Source organism: Anser brachyrhynchus (genome assembly GCF_964034855.1).
Source record: "Anser brachyrhynchus genome assembly, chromosome: 1".
In the NCBI taxonomy this organism is placed as follows: Eukaryota; Metazoa; Chordata; class Aves; order Anseriformes; family Anatidae; genus Anser; species Anser brachyrhynchus.
In genome coordinates this window covers 157,451,532-157,477,197 of record NC_137694.1, presented here as the reverse complement: position 1 = coordinate 157,477,197, position 25,666 = coordinate 157,451,532, and the positions used below count along the sequence as shown (strand labels likewise).

General features: G+C 38.3%; 1 protein-coding gene across 2 annotated transcripts; it reads left to right on the top strand.

Moving 5' to 3' along the window:
• The first annotated feature begins 44 nt into the window (after positions 1 to 44).
• Positions 45 to 24,373, top strand: GPR180 (G protein-coupled receptor 180). Of its 2 annotated transcripts, XM_080577274.1 has the most exons (9): positions 53 to 232; positions 2,416 to 2,574; positions 5,807 to 6,001; positions 9,968 to 10,148; positions 10,345 to 10,394; positions 14,105 to 14,262; positions 20,582 to 20,773; positions 21,131 to 21,208; positions 22,888 to 24,373. In XM_080577274.1, the coding sequence occupies exons 1-9, from the start codon at positions 97 to 99 to the stop codon at positions 23,044 to 23,046; spliced, it is 1,308 nt and encodes a 435-aa protein (XP_080433400.1). In that variant the 5' UTR covers positions 53 to 96; the 3' UTR covers positions 23,047 to 24,373. The 2 variants fall into 2 exon arrangements, with proteins under 2 accessions (XP_080433401.1, XP_080433400.1); XM_080577275.1 differs by lacking the exons at positions 20,582 to 20,773; positions 21,131 to 21,208; positions 22,888 to 24,373 and adding an exon at positions 17,257 to 20,575 and having other exon boundaries at positions 45 to 232.
• Positions 24,374 to 25,666: the final 1,293 nt, after the last annotated feature.

Genomic DNA, 25,666 nt, shown 5'->3' with positions numbered 1-25,666 from the left:
CGGGAGGGGCGCGGCCAGAGGCGGTGGGGCGGGGACGGAGGAGGGGGGGCGCGGCCGCGCGGCGGCTGGAGGGAGGCCACGTGACGGGCCGGGGCGATGCGGTGGCGGCTGCTGTGGGCGCTGTGCGCCTGCTGCTGGGGCTGCGCCTGGGGCAAGACGCTGCGGGGCGGCTTCGTCAGCGCCGCCGCCCGCCTGCAGCCCTGGCGGCCCCTGGCGCGCTTCCAGTTCCACGGTAGGAGCCCCTACGGGTGTATGGGGGGAGGGCTGGGAGGGGGGGCGGCGCCACGTCGGAGGCGAGCGGCCGTTAGGGCCGTTAGAGGCGTTGGGGTGGTGCGCGCCGCTGGGTGTTTCGGTGGCTTCGGCAGTTCCTTTCCTTCCCTTCGTGGCAAAGTGGTTGTGCGGGCTGCTCGGAAACCTGCCGTGAATGTACCGCTTGTGGCGGTTACGCGGGCAGCCCCCCAGGCCGGGGGATGGGTGCTTGCGGGAGGAAAGGCGCTGGGGTGAGGGGAGAGTCAGAGGCGAGGAGGGTTGCGGCGCGACCTTTCGACGCTGGACGAGGAGACGGAGAGAGGTGGGGTGGGGACTGCTCGCGGAGTGATTTGGGAGCGGCTCGTTATCAGTGTCCTAGAAGATAAACGTAGAAGTACTCTTAAATAGCTCAAAAGAACAAATGCGGTGCTTAAATCTGAGAAAATCGTAGAATGGCCTGGGTTGGAAGGGACCTCAAAGCCCACCCAGTCCCAGCCCCCTGCCATGGGCAGGGACACCTCCCACCAGACCAGGCTGCCCAAAGCCCCATCTAGCCTGGCCTTGAGCACCTCCAGGGATGGGGCATCCACAGCTTCTCTGGACAGCCTGTGCCAGGGCCTCACCACCCTCTGAGTGAAGAATTTCCTTCTAACCTCTGATCTAAATCGCTCCCCTTTTAGTTTAAAACCATTCCCCCTTGTCCTGTCAATATGTGATTGAGTAAATGGTTGCTCTCCATCTTTTTTTATAAGTCTCCTCCAAGTACTGAAAGGTTGCTGCTAGGTCCCCCCGGAGCCTTCTCTTCTCCAGGCTGAACATCCCCAGCTCCCTCAGCCTTTCTCCATAGGAGAGGTGCTCCAGCCCTCTGAGCATCCTTGTGGCCCTCCTCTGGACCCACGTCCTTTTTCTGCTGGGGGCTCCATACCTGGACACAGTACTCCATGTGGGGCCTCGCAAGGGCAGAGCAGAGGGGGGTAATTAAGACTCAAGATGAAGATTTTAGTTGTTCAGTTATAATTTATTATGTGAGTTGATGTTACATCCTTCCTTAGAAATATTCCTACTTCTATATGGATATTTACAACTATTCATTTTGGGGGATCTCATTGAAGCCATGGGAGATTTTATAGAACATGCTGTTTTTCAAAGTCTTTTATTAGTGTCTTAGGTAAACTGTTGTCCATATAACATTTTACAGATCCCAGGAGATAACCTTTTGGGGGGTTTTATTGTAGAACTGCTATCTTGCTCTTAATAGGCAAACCTTCCTGGCAGAGCTTATTTGAAGCGGATAGTATAGTCCAGCTGCACATCCAGGTGTTGCCTGGGTTAGGTGGGAAAGAAGGTTGCTCTGACAGTTTAAAAGACATACCAAACTTGCTTAAATTGGAGTAAATTTGGACTCTTGCAGTGCTGATTGTTTTTTTTTTTCTTCTCTGTTAAAGTCCTGTATTTTTATTTAGGATACTGTTACATTAAAGAAGTCCCTAGCAATATCTAATGAAAGAATTTCTCAGAATGACTTTGAGGTTCATAGAACTGCTACACAAAATAAGTAATGTCAAATGAGCAAGTTCTAAAGTGGCTAAATTATTTCACTGTGCCAAGATGCGGCCTACAGGTAGACTGACACAGTAGAGAGCACTCTTGAAGTTTGGTTGTCTTTGTGAATATGTTTGTATCAACTTGTTTGATAATCAAGTGTTTTAGCTCTAATCAGTCAATAACATGAAGATCCATTTACTCCAGTTCTTCTGGTATTAGACTCGAGAGCTACTCTATGATGCTTGTAATCGTGCCATGGAAGTGTATAAAAATAGAGATGGGATGAAGGAAAAAAAAAAAGATTATCTGGATTTTTTTTAAAAAAAAAAAGGGGAGGTGGGACTGTTTGAAGTAGAGAAAGTTAATGATATCTGGATTGTGTTGAAAGTTTGTGCAGGTACCATTATAGAGAATTGTCCATGCAATTTTGTATTACTGAGATGAATAGAAATTGTTTGTGAAAGCTTACAGACGTTTATGGAAAGTAGTGGTAAAAGTTTTAGAAACAAAGTGAAGCTTTTTAAAGTGGTGTTACTTACTAAAAATCTCTGCTGTGTTAGCTTTTTGTTTGTGTAACTGTCATCAAGGCAGAGTAGTTGATTTTATTTTTTAAATATCAAGGTGACCATGCTGTTCTGTGTGTCAGAATCAACAACGTAGCAGTAGCTGTGACAAAAGAAGCTAGACTTCACCTGTTTCAAGCACAGGAATGGCTGAAGCTGCAGAACAGTATCCAAGACCACAGCTGTACAGAGAAATTCTCTAAAGCTCAACTGACAAGTGAGTTACTGCTTTCCTCTCCTTATGAATTAAGTTAAGTGTGTGTTTAGAACCCCAGTGTTTCAGTGAATTTGGACTTTGCATCAACTTAAGTAAAAGCAGGACTTCAACCTTCTGTAATTAAAAACGGATACACGGAATGCAATTGCTTTGTTTGCATCATTTCAGAAGACTTTGTTTGCAAGTTGTGATTTAGCATATCAGTGGAAGACGAACAGTCCTTGACAAACAATGACTTCAGTGCAAACAGTTGAACGTCAGGTTCTAGTCTGGTGCTCCCATTTGCACGCAACTCAAAGATCCACGTTTGGTTGAAGTTTTCATTTACTCATTCTATACAGAGACTTCCTATAATTCTACTTGGAGTAAAAGTCTTTTTTTTTATATATAAACCTCAAACTTTTCCTTAAAAAGATTATGTTAAAATGTGCAAAGAATACTGTAGTAAGATGAAACTGAAGTAGTTAGAATATGTAAATTGTTGAGAAAGTCAGATACGCAGTTTGAATTATCACTTTCCTTGCAATAGAATGAAAAAAAACCAGAGGCCAACCAATGAAGCCTGCTGTAGTTACTTCTAAAACTCTGAAGTGAATGCCTGTAAGATGGGAGTATATAGCCCAAATACACAGTAAAAGAGTAAAACCTTTTTCCTCTGTTCTTTTTTTCTTCTTCCTCTTTCACAACATCATGATCATTACTTCTGTTTTGTTTTCATTTCTGTCTGTAAGGTCATCTTCAAAAATTAATTTGTCTGAGTAATGCTGCCTTATTTTACAACTTGCCTATATCATCATTTAATGTTCTTTCACTCTTTCATTTTGTAATTTGATATTCATCACTGAATCTCCCATTTAAATGCCATAAATACTGGGATTTATAATTACACTAGGACAGAGTGTATAGATTATCCTCTTGTCTTTTGTTTATGGAGGAACACCTCTTATTTGTCAGGAGGCTACTGTTCTCAATTCCATGGAAAATTACATTTTTCAAAGACAAGAAAACAAAATTAAAGTATTTTCATTTGTGTGATAGCACAAACTCTCGAACTTTGATGTACAAAACGTTAGACACATTTTAATATTAAATATGTGCTAATCAGGATAATGCTTAATTTGAGTACCTACCTAAATGCACAAGAAAGTGGAACGCTGAAGTTTTCATTTATGTAACTGGTGGACAAACATACAAAAACAATTTTTGCACCATTTGTTGATCATAATATTACAAAGCCTATTTAAAGCATGATTTTTCCTTTGAGAAATTAAATTTAATAATCTTAAGTGAATGCAGCTTCTCTTTTAAATATATTTCCTCTGTGCAGCCAGAATCCCTAGAGTAACTAATTGATGTCCTGGAGCATTGCCATTACGAAATCTTATACAGATGTCACTTCTAAGGATGTAGTTCCCTTACACTTGAGCTGAGCTAAGCATGAAGTGCTGCTGAAAAGACCAGCAGTTGGTCCTTCACTCCTGTCTGTCCCAGCAATGTATTCGCTGTTTTCTACTGTGTGTAGGAATCACATGACCGCAGGGTGAGTTTGATCTGTTTGCTGATCTTGGGCAAAATCAATTACATTTTTATTTTAGCTTACTTCATATCCTGTGAGTTAGCTTGCAGATTTGATGGAAAACTGATTAAACATACTGTGTGATCTCTAGTCTCGATGCAAATAAGGCTGTACCAGATCTCAGCTGAGAGTACAGATGGAGAGTAGAGCCACCCTTTTCAACTCCCATCTAACTTTCTTTTTAATTAAGCAGCATATGAAATCCTTAATTTGCCTTTTTACAAAGGTTGCATTTTTGAAGGGAGCTGCTTCGTTTTGTATATTTGCTTAGTAAGATACACAGCTCTGAAATGTACCCAGTATTAAGCATGTGTTCCACAAAGCAACGGCCTTTTTCAGAATTTTTTTTTTTTTTTGGTCTGCTTCATGTGTTGTCCAAATGAGTATTTAATGACAGTTGCTGCAGAGGGACGCGTCATCTGTTTCCTGCTGGATTCAACTGTTGATTATCAGTTCATGCTTTCAGAGAACAGAAAATAACTCCTTGAACTTGAAACAAGTTTACTTAAATTGCATAAATGTTTTTTGCAGGTAGGCTTCAAGTTAGAAATTAGTTCTAAATTTCGTCGAAAAAGGTTTAAGGATAATGAGTTTGCTAAGGATTGTTTTGTGAATATGTTTGCAGCTTTTTCTTATGGAAAAAAACTTTGCATAAAAGCAGCTTGTTTTGAAGAATCCTTACAAACTTTTTCCTTGTCTTTAGCCCCTGTCATCTTATAAACTATTCAAACAAATTTATCAACAGTCCAGTAATTGTATTATTATTTCTACTATAGAAATGGCTTTCATTTATGGTTAAGCGGATTAGCAATGATCACTGTTACACTGATTAGTTAATTCAGTAGTCAGTGTACAGTTCTTGTAGTCTCACTCAAACGTACAGAGCCACAAACTTCATTTGCAGCAAATGTTTACTTTGGAGAGATTATGTATTGGTTAACAGTTGCTTATAGGAAAAATAGTGGTAATATCAGAAGTAAGATGAAACTTTTCAGTCCTACATAGTTGGTTTTAAACATAATTGATTTGAAATATGCTTTTTTTTTTTTTTCAGACAATGGTCTCAATACTCGAGTGTCAATTGAAATTGTCTATGTCAGTTTGGGGAAGATGCTGTAAAAATATGTGAAGTTGCTGTAAAATATGTACCTTTAAGGCATGCACACCAATTTTACAAATTTTGCATGTGGCTCTATATGTTCTATGCTCTAAATGTCTTTGAAAATTGAGCAGAGTAAATTTCACAAATGTATTTTTCATACTGAATAAGTGTCTGTTGGTGAATACAAAATAGCTAGAGTCCCAGTGATACTGTACAAGAGGATGGAAATACACTAAACATGGTGTGCACTATTTGCAGTTAGTGGCTTCTGGTGGAATGGAGCCGTCCCAGCAAACCCAAAAGCTGAGAAAAGGAATACGGTGCGCAACCTCACCAACGCCTGGCTGCACCTACTTGAAACCTCAGCCGAGGATGGAAGTCTGCTCTCGGGTGTTGTGGTTTGCTTTCAAAACAAAGACTGTTTAGTACTGTTTGTAGTTTATAATCTGTAAATGATGATGTATGTTTAAATTTTATCTTTATTCGAAGATGAGTTTTCTAAAAACAAGCTAAACAAGTATCTACTCATTTTGTTTGTTTGTTTTCTTCCAAAGTGACTGTGAACCACACAGAGCAAAATCTGACAGTGTCCCAGATTCCCTATCCGGAAACATGGTATGTGTTTTATGTAGACAAGTTTACCTGCGAAGAGAATTATTCTGAAACCGAGGATATTCAGTTTGAAATGGTCTTACTAAACCCAGATGCAGAAGGGAATCCATTAGATCACTTTAGCGCAGGGGAATCTGGTAAGATTTTTTTTCTTAAAATTACATTAATAAATTAAGGATCTGATCAGCCAAACCAATTGGTACCTACTGTGCTTGCAAAAACATGACACTGGGGAATGAATAGCAGAGTCTCTTACTTTAAATTTGACTTTCTCAAAGAAGAGTAAACTTTGATTCATTTCCTGGCATTACAGAAAAATCCTTCCCTTTCTCTAGAGTGACTTGCCAAAACTTGCCTAATGGCAAATGTAGTAAACAAGGAAAAATTGTGTTCATATCTTTGCTGATAGTTGTTGTTTCCCTATAGAAATTGTAAGCTTCCAATTGATTGTAAATTGAATACCTGATTTTAACAAATTTCTTTAATTTGTGGAATTCCTTAGATGAAATTTGTAAAATTTGATTCTGTGCAATATGAGTTCATGTGCGACGTAAACATCTTGCCAGTACAACTTCAGTTCACTGTCTGGGTCTTTCCAAGTACATTATTCACAGGCTGCAGACTGGATGAGATGATTGGCAGTCCAAATTTTTTATTGAAGAAATGCAAATTCAAATCTCTACACGTGCAAAGAAAAAAAAAAAACTTTTAGAAGTGACTCAAGACAGCAGCTGAAGAAATGTGTATATCAATTTTTATGACAATTTGGTCGTTCAAATCAACCCGATGTGTGCTTTGTTGCAGTGCTTAGCTTTGCTGCTCTGGGAGGCAGAGTCCACGTGACACTGACTTAGTCTGTTGAATGGGAAGAATATGTTTAGCCTGTGTTCATATACAGATTTAGCCTGTGTACCCAGATCTAGCCTACCGGTAGTGCTGAAAATTGTGTGCTCTGTTGTCATTCTTAGTCTCAGGAGAATGTAGAGGGAACTAAGGCGGCTTCCTTTAGGAAGGGAGGAAAATCTTCACACTGAAACATTGAGAGCAATCTATAAGGAAATAGCACTGTTAATTGCATGTTTTTCAAGAGCTATAGATTGATCAAGCTCTTTAACTTCTTAATCAGCTTCTTACTCTGCAAACATTGTTTGTAGTTTTTATTTAGTGAATTTTGTATCCAGATGTGAATTCAAAGTTAATTCACTTACTCTCAAAAGTACCACTAGCATTCTTTTGCTAAACTGAAAAACAACACCCTGTAAGATACCATGTGGCCTTTAAGTGGTGTACAGACCTCCTAGGGAGACATCTCAGCTCTGAACTAATTTTTTATGAAGTCTCTGAGCACTGTGAAGCAGAACTCTGAAAAGCTTGCATGCTGAGCAAGGAGATGTCTAAATCTTCTAGAAGTCTCCTTCTCAGGAGATATTCAAAAGCTGCCTGGGTGCGATCCTGTGCAATGTAACGTTGGTGACCCTGCTGGACAGGGGGTTAGACCAGAGGATCTCCAGAGGTCCTTTCCAGCCTCAGCCATTCTGTGATTCTGTGTAAATGAGTTGGGTGCAGGTATTTAGAGCCACCATGGAGTAAATAGGTTGAGATGTACATGCTATGTCTTCCATGGTTGCAAATAAACACCTTTGTTAATTCAGAATGAAAACCAGCAACACTGTTACGAGTCCTGAAAAGACTTGCCTATGTCTACTTTTCAAAGAACTGAGGAGGATTTCTTCTCTCTCTCTCTCATGCATCTCTAGGGAATAATTTTTGTCCTTTTTCCCCTGAAAGTATGCAGCTTAGAACATTAGCATGTCAGAGAAGAGATCCAGGTTCATTTCTTGGTGGATTTTTGTTTTGTTTTGTGTTTGATTGATTGATTGGTTAGGTTTGTTTTTTTTTTTCTTTGAGGGGACTAAAAACTGCATAATTACAGATGGTTCCAGTTAGGTCACCTTTCACTTCAGTTAATAAAGTTGTGCCACTGCCACGAAGAGTTCTCAAAAATTAAGTGGACTATAAGGAAAGAATAGTAAAGAACTCAAACCCGTAACCTTCAGATTAGGACCTTTGCCTTGAGAGTGAAGGAGGCCTGGTTTCCAGTCCCTAGCAGGTAGTCTTCTATCGTTTTATATGGTAGGGTTTTTTACATAAGACATAGATTCCACTGGTAGTGGAATCTAGCATTTCTAAAGGCAGCTGGCCAGGTAAACAGAATTTTGAAGTTAGGTACTTGAAATTAACATACATATGTTTTATTTTCTGTGTCATAGAATCTGAGAATCATTTGGGTTGAACCTTAAAGATCTAGTCCCAACCCCCTGCCACGGGCAGGGACACCTCCCACCAGACCAGGCTGCCCAAAGCCCCATCCAGCCTGGCCTTGAGCACCTCCAGGGATGGGGCAGCCACAGCTTCTCTGGGCAGCCTGTGCCAGGGCCTCACCACAACCATAGTGAAGAATGTCTTCCTGATGTCTAATCTAAATCTGCCCTGGGATCTGGAAAAAATGTAAAAAGCAGAGGTGCTGAAGACAATGTCCAATACCCTACTGATAAGATCATTTTACACTTACGTTTCTTATTTAACTTCGTTAACTTTTCTGAAGAAAATGTCTTACTCCAGAAGTAATTAACCGAACCCTCCAATAAAACATGCTCTTGTCCCCAAGAGTCTCTCCCCAGCCCTAGGTGATTTAGAAGTCAGGAAGCTATAAAAAAAAAAAAAAAAAAAGTTGAAAATAACTTTTGTTGCTTTTTATTTATTTATTAGTTATATTTCAGTGCAGGTTTCTCTCAAATCCTTTTGCTGTCAAGCCAATCATTCACAGTTTCTCTTTTGTGGCAAAGAGCTTTCTATCCTAGCTGTCTTAGTGAAAACATGTTTTAATAAACTTCTTTTTTTCTAAAGAATTTTTGAGGTATACCTAATCATTGTGGTGAAAAATAACATACCTACAGAATCCTTGCCAACCTCAGTGGGTGTCGTCTGTAGCAGACAGATAACAAGTGAAAGGAAGAATAAGAGACTTGATCTAAAATGTGTGGGGTTTTTTCTCAGTCATGAATTATATTACCTTATAGACTTTATTTACCATTTCACCGTATATACATACAGTATGTCCAAGTCGTAGAAGTTATATTACTAGCAGCTTCTCAGAACTCATCTAGTTCTAAAGTTCTTCAACATAAATATTGAAATATGTTTAATTGTTCTATTTCTTGTCTCTGGTTGGAGCTGATTGAAAGTTTTTAGCAGAGTTGCTTTGCCGGAAGCAAAATCTGATTCTGTGGGCACCACGTAGTTTCAAAGAAGGCTGGAGAAGGAAAACAGAAGTTTTCAGTGCAAAACTTCTGTTTACCCGTTTTTGCTTACTGGCTTTTTCACCCTCTGGTAGCTTTTCTGTTTCCAGACAACAGAAAAAAAAATCAGGATCCAGGTTTTCAGGGAAGCATCTTACGAAACTCCTGCTAGACTGAAAATCAGACTACTTCAGTTTTGTAAATATCAAAAAATTTGCACTTTTTTTAGATTGGCGCAAAAAAAAAAAAAAGTCCACTTCATTTTCCCTGTGCTATTTTTCTTTTTCTGAAAGTTTTCAATCTTGGTCAACTGTGTTTCTTGGAATAGTTGCTTTATGTGGAGGAAGAGTGACACCCAGTGGTTAAGTAGATAGAACGGTCCAGGGTTTCTCTCGTCTCAGACTGTGCCTTCAAAAATTGAAGCAAAAAAAAAAAAGAAATAGTTAAAAATGAGTCATCTAATAAATGTGTCTGATCAAATGGGCTACAATTATTTTCTGTTTATCAAGAAACTATATGCCAATCTGTATTTGAACAGAATCTCTCCTACACTCAGAAAAAGTATTGTTGAATAAAAAATACTTTGTTAGTGATAATGACAGTCAGCTGTCTGAAGAAGTCACTGACTTTCTTGGATAAAATAGGCTAGGATTTACATATTTTCACTTTACTATCACTTTTGCTTGACAATTACTTAGAATTCCCTAGTGATTATATAAATAACATATCTTGCTTTTAGTTATTTACTACTAGTAATAAGTCTTTCTTCATAAAAACTGAGCTTTTTTTTTTTCCCCCCCACAGGATTACATGAATTCTTTTTCCTGCTTGTTCTAGCATACTTCGTAACTGCTTGCATATATGCACAGTCCCTATGGCAAACAATTAAGAAGCGTGGACCTATGCATACTGTACTAAAGGTGCTGTCAGTTGCATTGTTGTTGCAGGCTGGTTCAGCTTTTGCCAACTACCTCCATTTCTCAAGGTATCTCTGCTTATATTTGCTTTCAATCTTAAGACTAGAAGGATGTGCTATTTTAAAGATCAGTACATGGTCTTTCATGTGCAGATTGTGACAAAAGATAGGACAAACTTTTTAGATCTACATCATTGCCTAAATGTACTTAGAGAATGCAAATTTAAGACTCACTTAAAAAGATCATCTTCTATTCTTTTGTCAGTTATTCTAAGGATGGAATAGGAGCACCTTTTATGGGAACTCTGGCAGAATGTGAGTATGCTTGTCTGCTGTTTTTATGTACTCCTACACATTAATCTGTATGATGCACTAATGAATGGTCTTTTTGGACTGTATTATTATCTTGCACCATATCACTGGATTTTTAACATGAAATACTCTAAGTTACTCTTCTGAAAAACAGGATTTAATCCAGATGCTTATAATAAGTGTATTTAAAGCTCTATAATTGTTACATTGTTTAGGATTTTTTAAAGGATTTTATTGTCTTAATATTCCGTCCTACAAATACTTAAATACATACCTATCACGTGAGTAAAACTTTTTCAGTATGTCGAAGAGTTTCATGGAGTTTGCATGATCTAGAGTGCTGAAGCTTTTTGGGAAACTTTATCACATTTTAAGGAGTATGTCATTTTATTTGCAAATTTAATGTGGATTATAATGAAAAAGTGTTTTACAGCACAAGTGATGCAAAAATGCTTATGTAAAAAATCGATGTTGCCCAAGTACTCTTCTCCACTCTGTATAGATATTCTGAGCTCTCATTGAAACTGAATTCTTATAACATCCATACCTAAAATGCCAAAATGCACTAGTTTATTCTTGCTGGATTCTTCAGGATCTAATGTTGCTTTGTTGCCCTTTTTTTTTTTTTCCTCTTTCACATAATTTACATTTGAGGCATTGGATGATCGTTTCTAAGCTAATACATTGCCTTTTTGATTGGGCTTTTGAAGCACCTCAAGAAAGTAGTACTCTGATAGTGCGATAGCATTGGAGAGTAGCAACCTATATAGAAAAATACTTCCCTTCATGGAGTTCGTCTAGAAACTTGCAGTTGGAATTAACAGCCTCTTGATGGCACTTGGCACCACAGTAATTGACACTCCTTCTTGTTTTAAACGTTTGAGTTAGCAAGTCTTTGCAGCCTTTCCAGCAACTGCGTTAATAAATTTTCCCTCTTGTCTTCTGATCTTCTGAAATGAAATTAAGTGGAGAATATGGAGGTAGTCATAACTCCTCCCTGCTGAGAAATCCAGTGTTAACTACACAACCAGAACTTCAGAGAAAATAGCCGCATCTTAGATTTTCTGTGTATGTATTGTGGTGAAAACCACACTATTATTTGCTTTAAACAAAGGTTACTAAGAATAAATTAGTATTTTTGATCAATATATGAATTTGAGTGATTCAGCTAAAAGAGTTTCCCATTGTTTTTAAAATCTGTGGTTCCATAAACAGCAAGAAAGCAGAAGGAATTGTGGAAAGCTTCAGTGTCAATTGCAGCTCTGAAGGACAGCTGATACCAAGTATAGCATGGAAGTGGAAAGTGCTACCATTTTTCCTGCATAGGATCAGAAATCCTAGTTAAATGATAAAATTTTCATTAACTTCAGTGGGGCCAGAATTTCTTCTGGAAACCTGTCCAGATACTACATTGAGCAATTATTCTTTTTCCACCGTTATTTAATCTTTTCCATATATGAAAACCTGACACTAAGTTGAATTTACCACCTAAGTCAATCATATAATCACATAAATCACATGAATAATTCTGGCATACAAAAACATCTCAAATAGTGATGCTTTAACTTCTGATAAGATCGAAATGTGAAAAGTCAAATAATAATGTATCTGTTGAACAGCTGAAAAAGATGTTCAGGCCAACTCCTATTCTACCCCTGCCATCAGAGTGGTTCCAAAGAACGTTTATCAATATGGTGATAGGTGCTTTATAAGTGTATATATAAATATATGTGTATATATATATGGTGAAATCAGATAAATTTGATACCAGTTCAGTAGCATGTGGCCTTACACTGATCCTGGATATCATAAAATTGTCGTTTTCAAAATTTTGCTCCACCGTAAAGCCTCTTCTTGCTTTTAAGCAAGATATATGTGGTACTAAAGACTAAAACCTGTACTGAAAATTTGCCTTACACCATTTTGTCTGGGAATCCACTTGCTTTGTTGCCACGCTTAAGCAGAGCAACGTCTGTATGCAAGGCATGACTGAGAGATGATGTCTGGCTATAACTTACAGGGAAGGTTATCTTAAGGAGTGACAGAAAATAAAATGAGTGAATGAATGCTCTCTGGAGTATCCAGATTTGTTCATTTACTTCTCTAGCTTGGATTTGTGACACTGGTTTGGCATGCCTTGAGCTCGCAAAAGTTTTTTCCAGGGAGTACTGTGCCTAGTACAGCTGGCACTGTAAAATAATTCCAAGATCATTTTGTCACAAAACAGTGCCAGTTCATTTTATTAAAGTCTGTATTTACTAAAAGCTCTTGACATTTCCTAAATGACAAAGGTGCCTGAATATGTTTTAAGTATGTAACTATATAAAGCATGAGAGTACCAAATGTATCCCATGAGTAATATGTTTAAATCTGTTTTATATCCATATTTTGCTAGTACTGCTGACCATCAGGGAAATACAGTAGCTGATCTTCATTTGATACACATCCCTTGTGTGTGTATTAATTTCTGTACAGGAGCAGCATTTTGTATTGCAATATTTCTAGTAAATGTGGAAGTACGTTTATTTGTTAATACATTCCAGTTGTTTCATAAAAATAGAAGCTTTACTTTTGTGATGTAGAAGTATTTTTCTTATATCTGATAATGTAAGTGGAAACGTCAAGTACAGAACAAATCTAAATGAACTAAAATATTAATCAGGTGAACAAAAAAAGCATGTAGTGCCCATCTCTAATTTCTGTAACAAATTCGAAGTTTACATAATGTGAGAAGTAATTTCTCAAGCTGCTTATACGTCTCTGCTGCATTAGTACAGTGAGCCAGTTTACACTCAAGTCCATGCAGCAACTTCAAAATCTTTCAGTAAGCTTCAGCCAGAAACTTGATTCTAAAGCTAACAACACTCCAGAAGAAATCTTCAGTTCTTTCTAATGTCAGTAGTATTTCAGCAAGGTTGAAAAATAAAGATTTTAATATATTCTAGCTTGAAGTGTTCTTTATTCGGATACAGCTTCAAACACAAGTTTGAGACGCTGATTGAGAATGTAACTTCATGGAGTATGTGTTAATTGTTCCCAAACAGAGCCAAAAGAATGGACACAGTGAAACGAGGCAAAGGGAGTTTGCATTTAATGAAATGAAATACAGACAGATTATTGCTCCAAATGAAGTTTGTGCTAGGGTTAGTCATTACGTTTTCTCCTTTAAGTATCTGAGTGTGGAATTTGTCCTAAATATTTGTGTTTTCTATTGCAAGCTACTCTATCCTTAAGACAAAACGCAATTAATTTAAAGTACAATGCCACTGTCTGATTTTTGAACAAAAGTTTTGTGGAATGAAGAAAGGAGTTCATTTCATCATGTTTCATATTTGCAGTGTGATTAACATACATATGATTTTAGTCATGTGGCATTTATAAGTCTATTTATGCAGGTGGACTCCTGAGCCTAGACTTCTTTGACACAACAGGAGTGGGATTTGGAAGGATGTGGCACTCTGCCCATGTCATTGCAGAACTGCAGCATAAGGAGAGGAAAGCTTTAGTCATTTAAAAATGGTCAAAGAATCCATATTTTCTAGCAAAGCAACATCAGCTAGTCAAACTGTGAAGATCATGAATAAAGGTGATACCAAGGCATAAATGTTTGTTCTGTATTTGCAGGTATATAGAATGTTTCTTTTGGTTGTAGAAAAAAATATATATTTTTTTTTCTGTTGTGACCCTATATATTTTCCTTTTGTTTTCAATAGTGTGTGACATAGTCTCTCAGATACAAATGCTATATTTATTGTTGAGTCTGTGCATGGGTTGGACAATAGGCAGAATGAAGAAATCTCATAGCAGACCTCTTCAATGGGATTCCACTCCAGCATCTACTGGGATTGCTGTAGTAGTTGTTGTTACACAGGTTTGTATTTATATTCATTCTTATACTGAAATATACAGCTGCTATTAAGTATGACAGAACTGTGAACCAACTAATTTCAATATTTTATGAGGGAGGGAGTATCAAGACTGGGGAAAAAAAAAAAAACCCACAGCATAATGTGCACCCCGTATGTCTAATAGGTAACAACACCTCCTCTTTACTTTAACAATTTAAGGTGTAGCTCCACAGTATGTTTTCGTTCAGCAGTAAAACCACTTAAGAAGTTCCCACAGTTTTCCAAACTCCAGGTTGTGCCAGTTGTTCATAGTATTATACTGTAAACAAGATCAGTGGAATGATCTAGATTGAATGGGAGAAAAATAAAATAAAAAGGAGATATTTCAGCACAATCTTTTTACCAATCTGATTTGTAGTGTCATCCTATAAATAGCTGTAATCAGTACAAGTGGGAGTTTGTGAACTACAACATTGGGGTTGACGACAAGCAGCATGGGAGGAAGGATGAGAGAGAAATTCTCACAGCAATCTTCCTGTCACCAAAAAAAGTTGAGACTCTGTCCTTTTCTTAGAACCACTCAAACCGAATGTGTAATGGTCTTTTCAATCAATAAAAGGCAATTCTTGAAAGGTTCATGTGCAGAATTGTTCCTGCAAATATACAAATGGTCTGACACATAATTTCATTCAAATATTTTCTATTAATATAAATTAGAAAGTCAAGTAAACCAGTAACTTAAAAGTAAATTGTAATGGAAATCATCCAACCCTGGTGGTGTCTTTTGTAAACAAATGTTTTTAAATCACAGCATAAAGACAAGAGGATTTGAAAGCCACTGAGAATGAGAAGAACAGGGAGAAACTGGAGACAGTAATGAGGAAGAGATTATACTAAAGAGTTTGTGCCATTTGAGTAATGTCTGTAATTAGTGTTGCTTCCAAACTAAATAAGTGGACTGCTAAAACATTAAGAGTAGCTGGGAGCTGCCAGTATTCTTGCTAATTAAGAATATAAACCAAAGCCTATTAAGGTCAATGGGACTGTTGAAATTTAAAGATAGGTTCATTCCACCTTACTTTGACACCCGTCTAGCACCAGAAATTTTACATGCTGGTAGTAAAGAAGACTTCTAAAGTATTTAATTTTATTCATGCTTCTCCACTGGAACATGCATATGGGTGTGTTAGTGCTCTGTCACTTGAGACTGGAAAGTTTTTTTGTTGTTGTTTCCTTTTTACTATACATAGAAAGGGCACTCAGTATCATCATCTTGATCTTTTTTTAGCTGTGATAAAAAATGGGACAGGCATCATATATATATTCTGCTTCCAGTACTGGTCCATGATATATTTACATTGGCTATTTGAGCACCACTGGAGGATTGGTACAAAGTTGGCTGCCTTATTTTTCACCATGAAGGAACATCTCTACCACATCTCCCTTCTCAGTACCGTCGGGAACATCACGTTTGGGAGGAGCCTTGTAGGAGCAGAGTATGGATGTCAGAGTATGTCATTGCCTGGGTGGTTCTGCAGGCCATCTCACTGTCTGCTGTCTCCAGCAAAGTTTCCCCAACACCAAGAGTATCCTTAGCCTTTCTGGAGAGGGTGTTTTCCATCACACAGTTCAGTACCAATAAATTTCTGCTAGTTTTCTTCTCCTTAATAGCAGATTTGGTTGTTGAGCTCAGGGGAACAGATCCCGGGCCCCATCAAAGGTGGTGGCCCCAAGATTTCATTCTCTGAATTAGTCTATTGTTCACTGGTCTAGATTGATGTGGGTATCAGACCTGCTGTAACAGGGCAGACAATGAGCACTTTTAATGATAAAAACCTAGAACAACCTCCTTTCCAACCTGCTCTTCCCCAGAAATTCTTATGGGAGAGGTAGCTTCTCCCCATTCAGAGGCTGGACAGACTTACGTGGGTCATCAGCGATGTTCTCAGGATTGTTGTGGAGGGTGCTGGAAACCACCTGCGTTACCTTAAAGCAGCAGATAGAGATTGAACCATGTTACTTTTATTGATGTTCTACAGTACCTGCCCTCATCTCATCACCAGGGAGGCAAAGCAAGTAGACAGCCTGGGAAACCATTTTATTCCTGAACTTACATGCATTTTTGACTGGCAAACTATCTGACTCTGCTTTTCTGCAGTTACTTCAAATTACTCAGCATTACTTGCCCTTTTTTTTTTCCTATTTTTATTGACGGTATTAATTCTTTCCTTTTGTTCTTTCACAAACACCAGCAATTTCCTGGGCTGTGTTTACTGGTTGCCATCAGTGTAGGGGTGGACATTGCCACCTAGCCAGCAAATCTCTTGTGGTCATTGTGGCTATGAAGAGGTAGCATCTCAAAGGGAGGGACAAGCCTGCCATTTATTGTCTCCCCTTGGGTTAACTTGTTCTTTGTGTGTGTGTGTGTGTTTGTTCATCCTCAGAACAAAAGATTCCCAGGCCACTCTGTATTCATTAAAGATTCCACTTTTGCTGCTGAGGCGCAAACCTTGTTCAAAACTTTTTGCTGATGACAAGCCTTTCCTATCACATAGAACCGAACAGTTTCAGCTTTCAGGGCTGTGATCAAAATGATCACAGAAATCTTAATTGATCGCAAAATGATCGCAGAATCTTAATGCACAAGAAGCCATGCTTCACGGGGGTTCTTAGCTATGTCCCGAAAGGTGTGCTCAGAATGAACTCTGCCTCTGACCTCAGATCTGAAACATGTTTTAGTGTGCTGAAGTTCATGACACCGGATACCCAAGTGCTAGATAGGGTTTGAAGCAGCTAGTTCATCTGCCTTGCCTTGCTGCCACTTCTAATTTCCCTTTTGCTTCCCCCTTCCCCTTATCTCTCTGTGATGATCAGTCCCATGTGAACCTGCTCTTGCTGGAGATTGATATGTTATCTTGCCATGCAGTCAGTGTTGGCATAGCAAGGAGGAGAAGGGGTTCTACCGTAATTGTTTCCTTCTGACAAAAGAGACAACTGTCTGGTTCTTCATTGTGCAGATGTGGAGGTCCAACTTGTATAACTGGAAGATCAAGATGATGACCAGAGCAAACAGTCTTCCCAGCAGCTTGAGGGAGACCAGGACTGGGCAGTGGTGTCCACTGGACGACCAAGATAAGTCAGAACTATGTACAGGTGCTGTCAGGCATTTCGAACAGTGCATTATGTAAACAAGGAGATGGTCATTCTCCTTTATTTAACAAAGAAGCAGTTGGACTTTAATGTTGGACATAGCTAGTGTGAGTCAGCTCTTCAGTTGTGCACCTACCCAGCTCATCCAGTTCTTTCGCAGACAGCCTGAGCAAGAGTTGTTCTGCTGGATAACAATTAGGATATTCACCCTGATTTCTTCCCAGAGCTGAAATGTAGTTCTGCTCAATGGTAACAAAAAAAATGTGTCCAATTTCCGCTTGAGCCTGTTGGTGTCTGGGTGTTCTTTCATCTTACTCCTGATATCGCAGCTAAGTGAGTAGATGTGTGCCTTTCTGTGGATAAGGTGAGGGACGTCAGGGTTCAATGACCTCAATTCCTCAGGCATGGCCAACCAACGAGATTTTGACTTCAAGAACAAGTTTGTCGGTGAGAGCTCTCCCTTCACTGAGAACATATTGCCTAATCTGTTGTAACCTAGAAACACTCCACGGCACAGATTCCGATTTTATAGAATACTGCTTTTCTCCAGTGAGTGAGAACAGTTCCAGCTCATAGGGAGAGCGGTGACCCATGTTCACCTTCTCCAGGTTTCTCATGTGTTGCACTGGCAGGTCCATTTCTGCCTCTGATGATTCTGCCTTCTGCTTATTGTAGTAACCTAGTGAAGCTGGAGGAAGCTGGACTTGTGTGATCTTATGTTGCTGTCACTACACAGTCTTTATTCAACTGATTTCTGGGTTGTTTGCACAATTTACATTATTTAAACGGCTAGTCCAGCGCATACCATGCTGTCAGACGCTATTTTCTCATTACGATTTGGACTTTGTTCTCATGATTCCTTTACTCCAGCTCTTTGTCATCTTCTCATGAAAGTGGCTTCCTTTCTTGCTGTTACTTGTGGTGGTAGGTTAAGAAAAATTCAAACCCTCATGGCTCTGTTCTTTAAGGTTGAGGTAACCCTGCATCTACCTAAAATTTCTTCTTTAAGTGGTATCAGACCTTCATTTCTGTCAGTCTGTATCTCTTTAGCCCCAGCTTCATGCTAGTCTCAGGAAGAATCTATGCTTTTTTTTTTTTTTGAAATATTCTCAGAGAGTGTATGTCCAGTCCAGGAATGTTAAAGACTGCCTCTTCCCATGCATAAATTACAAAAAAGAAAATGCTCTGTAGACAAATGCAGTGATTTTGCAATTGGTAGAACCCTTGTTGTTGCCTGGGCACATTCTACCTGAACTGAAATAGCCTCTGTGCTGGGTATTCTTCACTTTTAGACCAAAACTAGTGCTTTAGCCACAACTTCACCAAACACTGTGCTCTATCTCAAGGTTTCAGGAGTTGTTTAGTCTTATTTCAGTCCTAGTCTTTGAGAGGATTCTCAGTCAAGTAATTTGATCGTTGTAAGGTGTTTGCTTGGAGTTGCCCAGAAACAGAGCGTTATGGCAGCAGTGTTTGAAGAACGTTGGCTGGATGGTCTACTACTAATCCATGACGTTCGGGATGTGTGCTTCACACTTCTCTCTCTCCCATCTTTCCATTTTCAATCCATGGGGTTGAGAAGTAACTGAAGTGGCAGCAGTCGTGCTCACTGTGTCATGGCTCAAGTAAGTGAAGGAAAAAGTGAGAGAGTACTCTCAAAGGATATTCTGAGTGAAAAAAAATCTAGTCTCAACTGATGAGACTCATGGACACCCACCTTTGGAATGCACAGGTGGATTACACATTTAAAAAAAAGTTTATATCAGTAACCTTTCTGTCTTTATGATATTAATGTAATTAGAGAGCCTTTGGATTTGCTCAGAAAGGAATCTGACTAATTTAGATTTCTAAATTGAGGCATACAATGTCTCCTTCTGAAGGCCTTTAGCGCTACCTTGCCCATATAAATCAAATTTGACTACCTTTCTTCAGAAAGCCTGCTTTATTAGACACCTGAAACCTAAGTGCAAGTTAGATGTCTGCAGTAGGTGGACTGGATTCCAGTGTATATTCAGTTCTAAAAATGCCACTCATCTGCTACATGCTTCTGGGAGTCAAAACTTTATGAGTATTCTAATTTGTAATGTTAACATTCCCAAACTCTTGAAAAGGTTTTATTCGGCAAGACCCCACTTTCATGCAACTCTACAAGTAGGCGCCAGCTTTCTATTCAACTAAGACTCAGAAAATAGGCATTTCTTAGTCTGTTTTTCTTTAGAAAATTTGTCAATGCTCTTTTTCACAGTCCTCCTGCAGCACTGAATTCTACAGCAATTGGAGACGATGCGATTTTTCTGGGAGTTAAGGAGAATTACGATCTTCTGTGTATTATCTGTTGGCTGGAGTGCTTGTCCAGGTGTTGCAACAGCATTTGGAACCTGTGACGCTGCCTTTCGTAGTCCCTAGGAGGTTTCCAAGCCAGTTGCTTGCAGAGTCAGGCTCGCTCACAGTTTCTGACCTAGCTGATTCTGAATTCTTTTCTCCACGATGGCACGGCTTCAATAGAAGAGGTGGAGAGTGGCCCACCCAAGAACAGCCTATAGCCTGGCAGCTAGGGCTCTCTCCAAGGAGGTGGGAGATGTGAGTTGGATATCCTTTAGGCAAAGACGGGAATTGTGGGAGATCTAAGTTCAACCTGGGTGAATGCTTTAGCCCTTAGGCTATTGTATAAAAGGGGCAGCAGCACCACCCTCTTACTTCCCCATCTTTAAAAGGAAAAGTGAATCCTGTTAGGATTTTGAAAGAAAAGGCGTAGTCGCCTGCCTTTGAAACAAGCTTTACAGGTTGTGGATCCCAAGTGGAAGGAGACGCCTCCCTGTAGCTCTGTGGAATCGTTTCAGTGGGCTTCCTGCTGAGTAGGCTGCCTGTTTAACTACATGATTATTTTGGAACTTATGCTAAAATGGTGCATTCCTTCTACCCAAATGAGAGGAAACTTTAACTTGTCAAACTTTCTAAAAGTTAGGGAATGCAAGAAATGAAACCCTGTTCCTGCCAGTCACATTTGGAGTAATAGGTAGTGCTAAAGCAGCAACTCAGCCTAGGTTGTGGGTTATTTTCTGTAACATGGCAGTCTCCAACGAACAGACCATGAACAGTTGTGCTGATAATTTGATCTGTCATGGGAAGGTTAATTGGCATTTAATGTAACCTTGTTTTTTCTAAATGTACATTGCTGTTGTTGTTCTTTTCCAGAGCCTTTTATTAATTTGGGAACAATTTGAAGATACTAATCACCACAGCTACCATTCACACCATGGCTTAGCAAGTGGACTGCTTATTGGCCTCAGAGTTTGCCTAGCTTTGTCGCTGGCTGCTGGTCTTTACCAGATCATCACAGTGGAGAGAAGCACGCTGAAAAGGGAGTTCTATATCACCTTTGCCAAAGTATGGGTTACATCATGGAAGCCGATTCCTTTTGCTGTAAAAGTAATTGTGGCACGCAGTCGACTGAAGCTCTAAACTGTTTTCCTCCATATGAAAGTTAATATTTAAGTGACTGATTTGATTAAATTGCACTCTGTCATCATACTCTGAGTAGTCATTTTAATTTGACAAGGAGTATAGAGCTTTTTTAAACAGAAATCCCACCTTTCATTGTGTGGTTTTCACTCTGTTGATTGAAAATTAAACAATGGATTCATAAAAAAGACAGAAATGTAAATGCGGTTCCTCTAACTGTCATCTCTTTCTTCTTAGTTGGCGTATAGTTATTTTATAACTTATACTCTTCTTCTCTTTCAGGCCTGCATTCTCTGGTTTTTGTGCCACCCATGTCTTGCAACCGTTTCTGTAATATTCAGAGAATATCAAAGAGAAAAGGTATGTACAGGCAAGATAAAAGAGATGGAATTTGAATAGTAGTTGTTCTTCATGTTCAGTGTTTGTTAGCAAACTCATGCTCTTAGGCTGTTAATCTTATGACCCCAAAGCAACTTGAAAAGTCTTAGTCACACAGCTCTTATTGATGCTAATGTGAGTCATATTTTACAAAGGCATACTGGGTTTGAATCATCTAAGGGTAATCATTTCTAGACTAAGGGGGGGTGGGGAGATAGTTAAGTCAAAGGAAAATGTGGAGGGGGTGTTTTGTTTTATTGTTTGCTTGTTTGCTTTTTAATTAAAAACACCTTGGGGATTCTTTTAACAAAGCTAGTAGAAAGATAAATCAGTGGATTTTTTTTTGTTTGCTTTTTAGTCTTCAGCATTTAAAAGCTTTATGTGGCTAAATAGGTCAGGGAACCTGTAGCTGAACTGTATTCTTTAGATTAAGAGATCTATCCAAATGTGTAGTTTGGTTTGTAAGCTCTAAACAGTTAAAAACAAAAGTGGACTCACTGGGTTTCTCGGTTGCTTAAACATATTGGGAACTAGAGAACTAGTGTGTGGAGCCTGCCATGTTCAGATAAAGTGCACGTCTATTCTCGGGTGATTGACTACTTCATTCCAGGGTAGAGTTTGCTGCTTTTCTTTATGGTTATAACCATCTGTGCATTTGTATGCAAATATTTTCAGAAAAAAAATAAGCTTTTATTTGTGTGGGGAATACGTGAGGGGGGAAAAACATTCTACTAAAAAATATAATACCTGAAATACCGTGTTAGATTTATTTTTTATTTTTTTGGTAAAGAATTAATCTTGGGAGGAAAAATAAAGCTCCTTTAGAACAACAAAAAGTCTCTTTGTTAGTAGTTTATTCATGAAAATATCATTGGGGTGGGATGGGCAATCTTTAGAATTGGGATCAGTATGGGAAATTTTGCAATATTTTGAGAGTTTGAGTTTGAAGGGAGGTTACATTTGCTCTGCTCTTGCATTTTAAGAAAGTTTAACCATGATGTGCAACTCCAGTTCCTACATTATGATAATTTAGCTGTGTTTTTCGTTATTTAAATGCATTTAAATATAATAAAGGAATGCGTGATCAATGAATACCATATTTGTGGAAGAAAAACATGTATTTGAAAAGACTCTCTGTACCTCAATTTAGACTTCTGCTTGCTCAGAAACAATAGTTACCTTTATGGGTTTGATAAGAACTGCCTTATACAACTCTTACAGATCAAGAGACTTGCTCTGAAAAGAGGTCTAAGTGAGACTGATAAATGACTACCATCACAGCTCCATGACTGTGCTAGTGTAAAGTGTTTTCAGGCTTTTTTTTTTTTTATTCCTCTCTGTTTGTTGTAAGAATAGAATATCTAAACATCACCTCTGCTTATGGAACTGCATGGGTGGTGAATTGCAAGCCTGAAATTCCCCAGAACAGAGACTGCCAGAAGGGGTTATGTGACTTGCCCGGGGCTATCTACAGATTCAAAAACATCCAGGTGTGAGAGCGTGAATCCTGGACCTGAAGTTCACATTCAAATCTTTTGTAACTGCAGCAGCATTAAAAGGTTTAAAGTTAAACTTCAAGCACTTATATAGTGTGCTGGTAGAAATGTATTTGCGTTTGGTTTTCACTTACTTTTTTCCCTTCTTCTGTTTTTTGTCTTTAGATTATTACCATAGGTGTTATCCTCTGTCAGTGCATCTCCATGGTTATCCTCTACAGACTTTTTCTTTCTCATAGTCTATATTGGGAAGTGTCTTCACTATCATCAGTGACATTGCCACTAACAGTATCCTCTGGACATAAAAATCGACATCACTTCTGAGATGTTTAGGAAGAATACGTTATGTAATAAATGTGCAATAATGACCCAAATATACAGGTATTTTTGTCACAGGTATGTGATACATCGGTTTCACTGGAAAGCTGGTTGGTAATATCAGAGCACTTCACAGACCTTTGGTCTGACACAGTCCTTAGATTAATCTGTTACAAGTATTGTTGAGTGGGAAAAATCCATAATTTGAATGATTTCCTGAAGATGGTTCGTGGGTAGCATGTGGTGCTGAGCTATGTCACAGAAAAGTACAATAATTCTTTTCTCTCCCATTCACAGCCACAAAAAATATCCCTACTTTATATCAATACTAAGTTTGAAGGTCTTATAAAATGCAGTTCTTAAAATGTCGACAAGCTCAAACAAGTCTGAAATAGGCCAGTTGTGAAATTGGTGTGATGCATAACGACGAATACAAGTTCTTTTATTTTTGTGCTTTAGAAAAAAATACATTTTATGTATAGGCATAAAAGAAGGGGAAACAAAAGAAGGAGAGTCCACTAAGAACGTGTATAAATGTTTACAACTAACCGTGGGAAATTTTTCTTTAGTATTGGTGTAAAAGAAAAGCATTTTTTGCATTTACTGTTCATATTGGTTAGAATTTTAATGGGAATGGAAATAGAGTTTATGTTTTCTTTTTTTTTGAAATAAATGTAACTAAAAATTTCACCCAGTAAAGTTCTAAACAATATTTGAGGCTTAGAAGATATAGCAAAATAAAGGTAATTAAAACAGCAGGCTCACAAAAAAAAGGGCAAAGAAAATGGAATGGGTGATGTGGTACTAGAATTTTAATCCTGATATAATTCATTTCTCTTACATTGAGGATTCAATCATAATTAAGCCATATACACAGATTAAATTAACAGAAGCATTTCAAATAAATGTTGGTTTCAGTCATCAACTACCCATGAATTCCTGCCCAAGGATACTTAATCAGGATTAAATTTTCTATGAATAATTGAAAAACAAAATACTCACTGGATTTGTTATAATCCATGTTGGCACTGGGTTCTAAGTAGTTGCCATCTTCCATCCATTGTAATAAAGCCATACTACTTTGTGATGCCCTAGCATTCAGAAAGCCAGTGTAAATATATACTTTATTGAAGTGCCTATTTATTGAGTATGATGAAATCGTGCTGACATTTTTTCCTTCGTAATAAGAACATACCTATTACCATTGTGACTGCAATTGTTCTTTCGGGATTTACTTTATTATTTTTCATATTTTAGATTTCTCGCCGTACAAGTGTGTTTCTTCACAACACCGATTTTATTTTCTAGTAAACAGATGTTTGCTTCTTCTTAATAGTATGTATTTAATTACGCCTCTTTGAAAATGTGAAGACACCAGGGTTCTAGCTTTAAAATAGCCCTAACTTTTCCATTCATGTTTGCCTCAGCTGTGAGCATAGTTGAAACATAAGTCTATTCCATTTCAGTTTAGAGGTGAAAGTAGACATTTGCCTTTGACTAAGGCAAAATGGCAACATGACAGAGTTGCTCATTAAATCATCTCCTTTCTTATTGTTTGTAATTCAGATCAAGAATGGCAGGTTGAGGCTGGAAAAGATGAGATATTATGATTTCACACAATCTTCAGAGTGATTAAAAGATTAATTATTACATTCCTCTGATAACCACACAAAAATATTATTGGTTAAAACTTCAGTCTTTATTTCCCTGCTTATCTCTGTACTTTTCATCTTCTCAAGAAAAAAGCATCCTGTTTTTGATAAGTCTCCAATAATGCAGTAGAAGAGTTCTATCTGTCCTCATGTATAAGACATGAAATTCACACATAAAATAGAATTTTCTGATAGACACAAGAGCTACTTTATAGTTTATGATCTGTCATGATAAAAGTTTTAACCTATGCAGAAAAATTGCATGTGACTTTCAGAATAGGCACTCTATTTTATTCTCCAGAAGTACTTTCTTACTTCCTGTAGTCCCTCTGACTTCAGTCTGTCAGTGTTAAGGTAAATGATATCTTAATTTCACCTTTTAAGTATACCCTACAACAATTCATAAAATGAATTCAGAATTCATAGTTCATCTGGGTATAAATATAAAGCATCAGATGTTGTCTCTTAATCTTTTCCAGATTGCCCCGTAAGTCAACAGGTAACATTATCCTCTTAGTCTGGCATTGAATCCAATGATTTGAAAATAAAATTTTGATTTTACTATTAATGTAACTGTAGCAATTAAGTATCACTTTCTCATGGTAAGCTGTACTACGGACATGCATTTCTGCTCGGGTCTGTTAGCGTTCTTTCATGACCAACATCCACCGATGTTACGTTATTAAATCACTAATGCATGCTGTAGCAGTAGGTCAGTATGACTGTGGTAATATTCAAGATGTCAGTTAATTCGGTACATGATATCCACAGGGGTGGGGTGGCTGGAGTCTTCAAATATGACCTATTTACAAAACTTCTTGCTTTCCTATATTCTGGCTTGAAGATTACTGCCCGAAGAATAGTTTGAATATGTGAAATTCTCCCTGCTTCCTAACTTACATTTTTAACGAGACCAATTGATAAAACCTTGTGGGGTTTTTTCATGCTTATTCACATATTGACCCATTTAACCG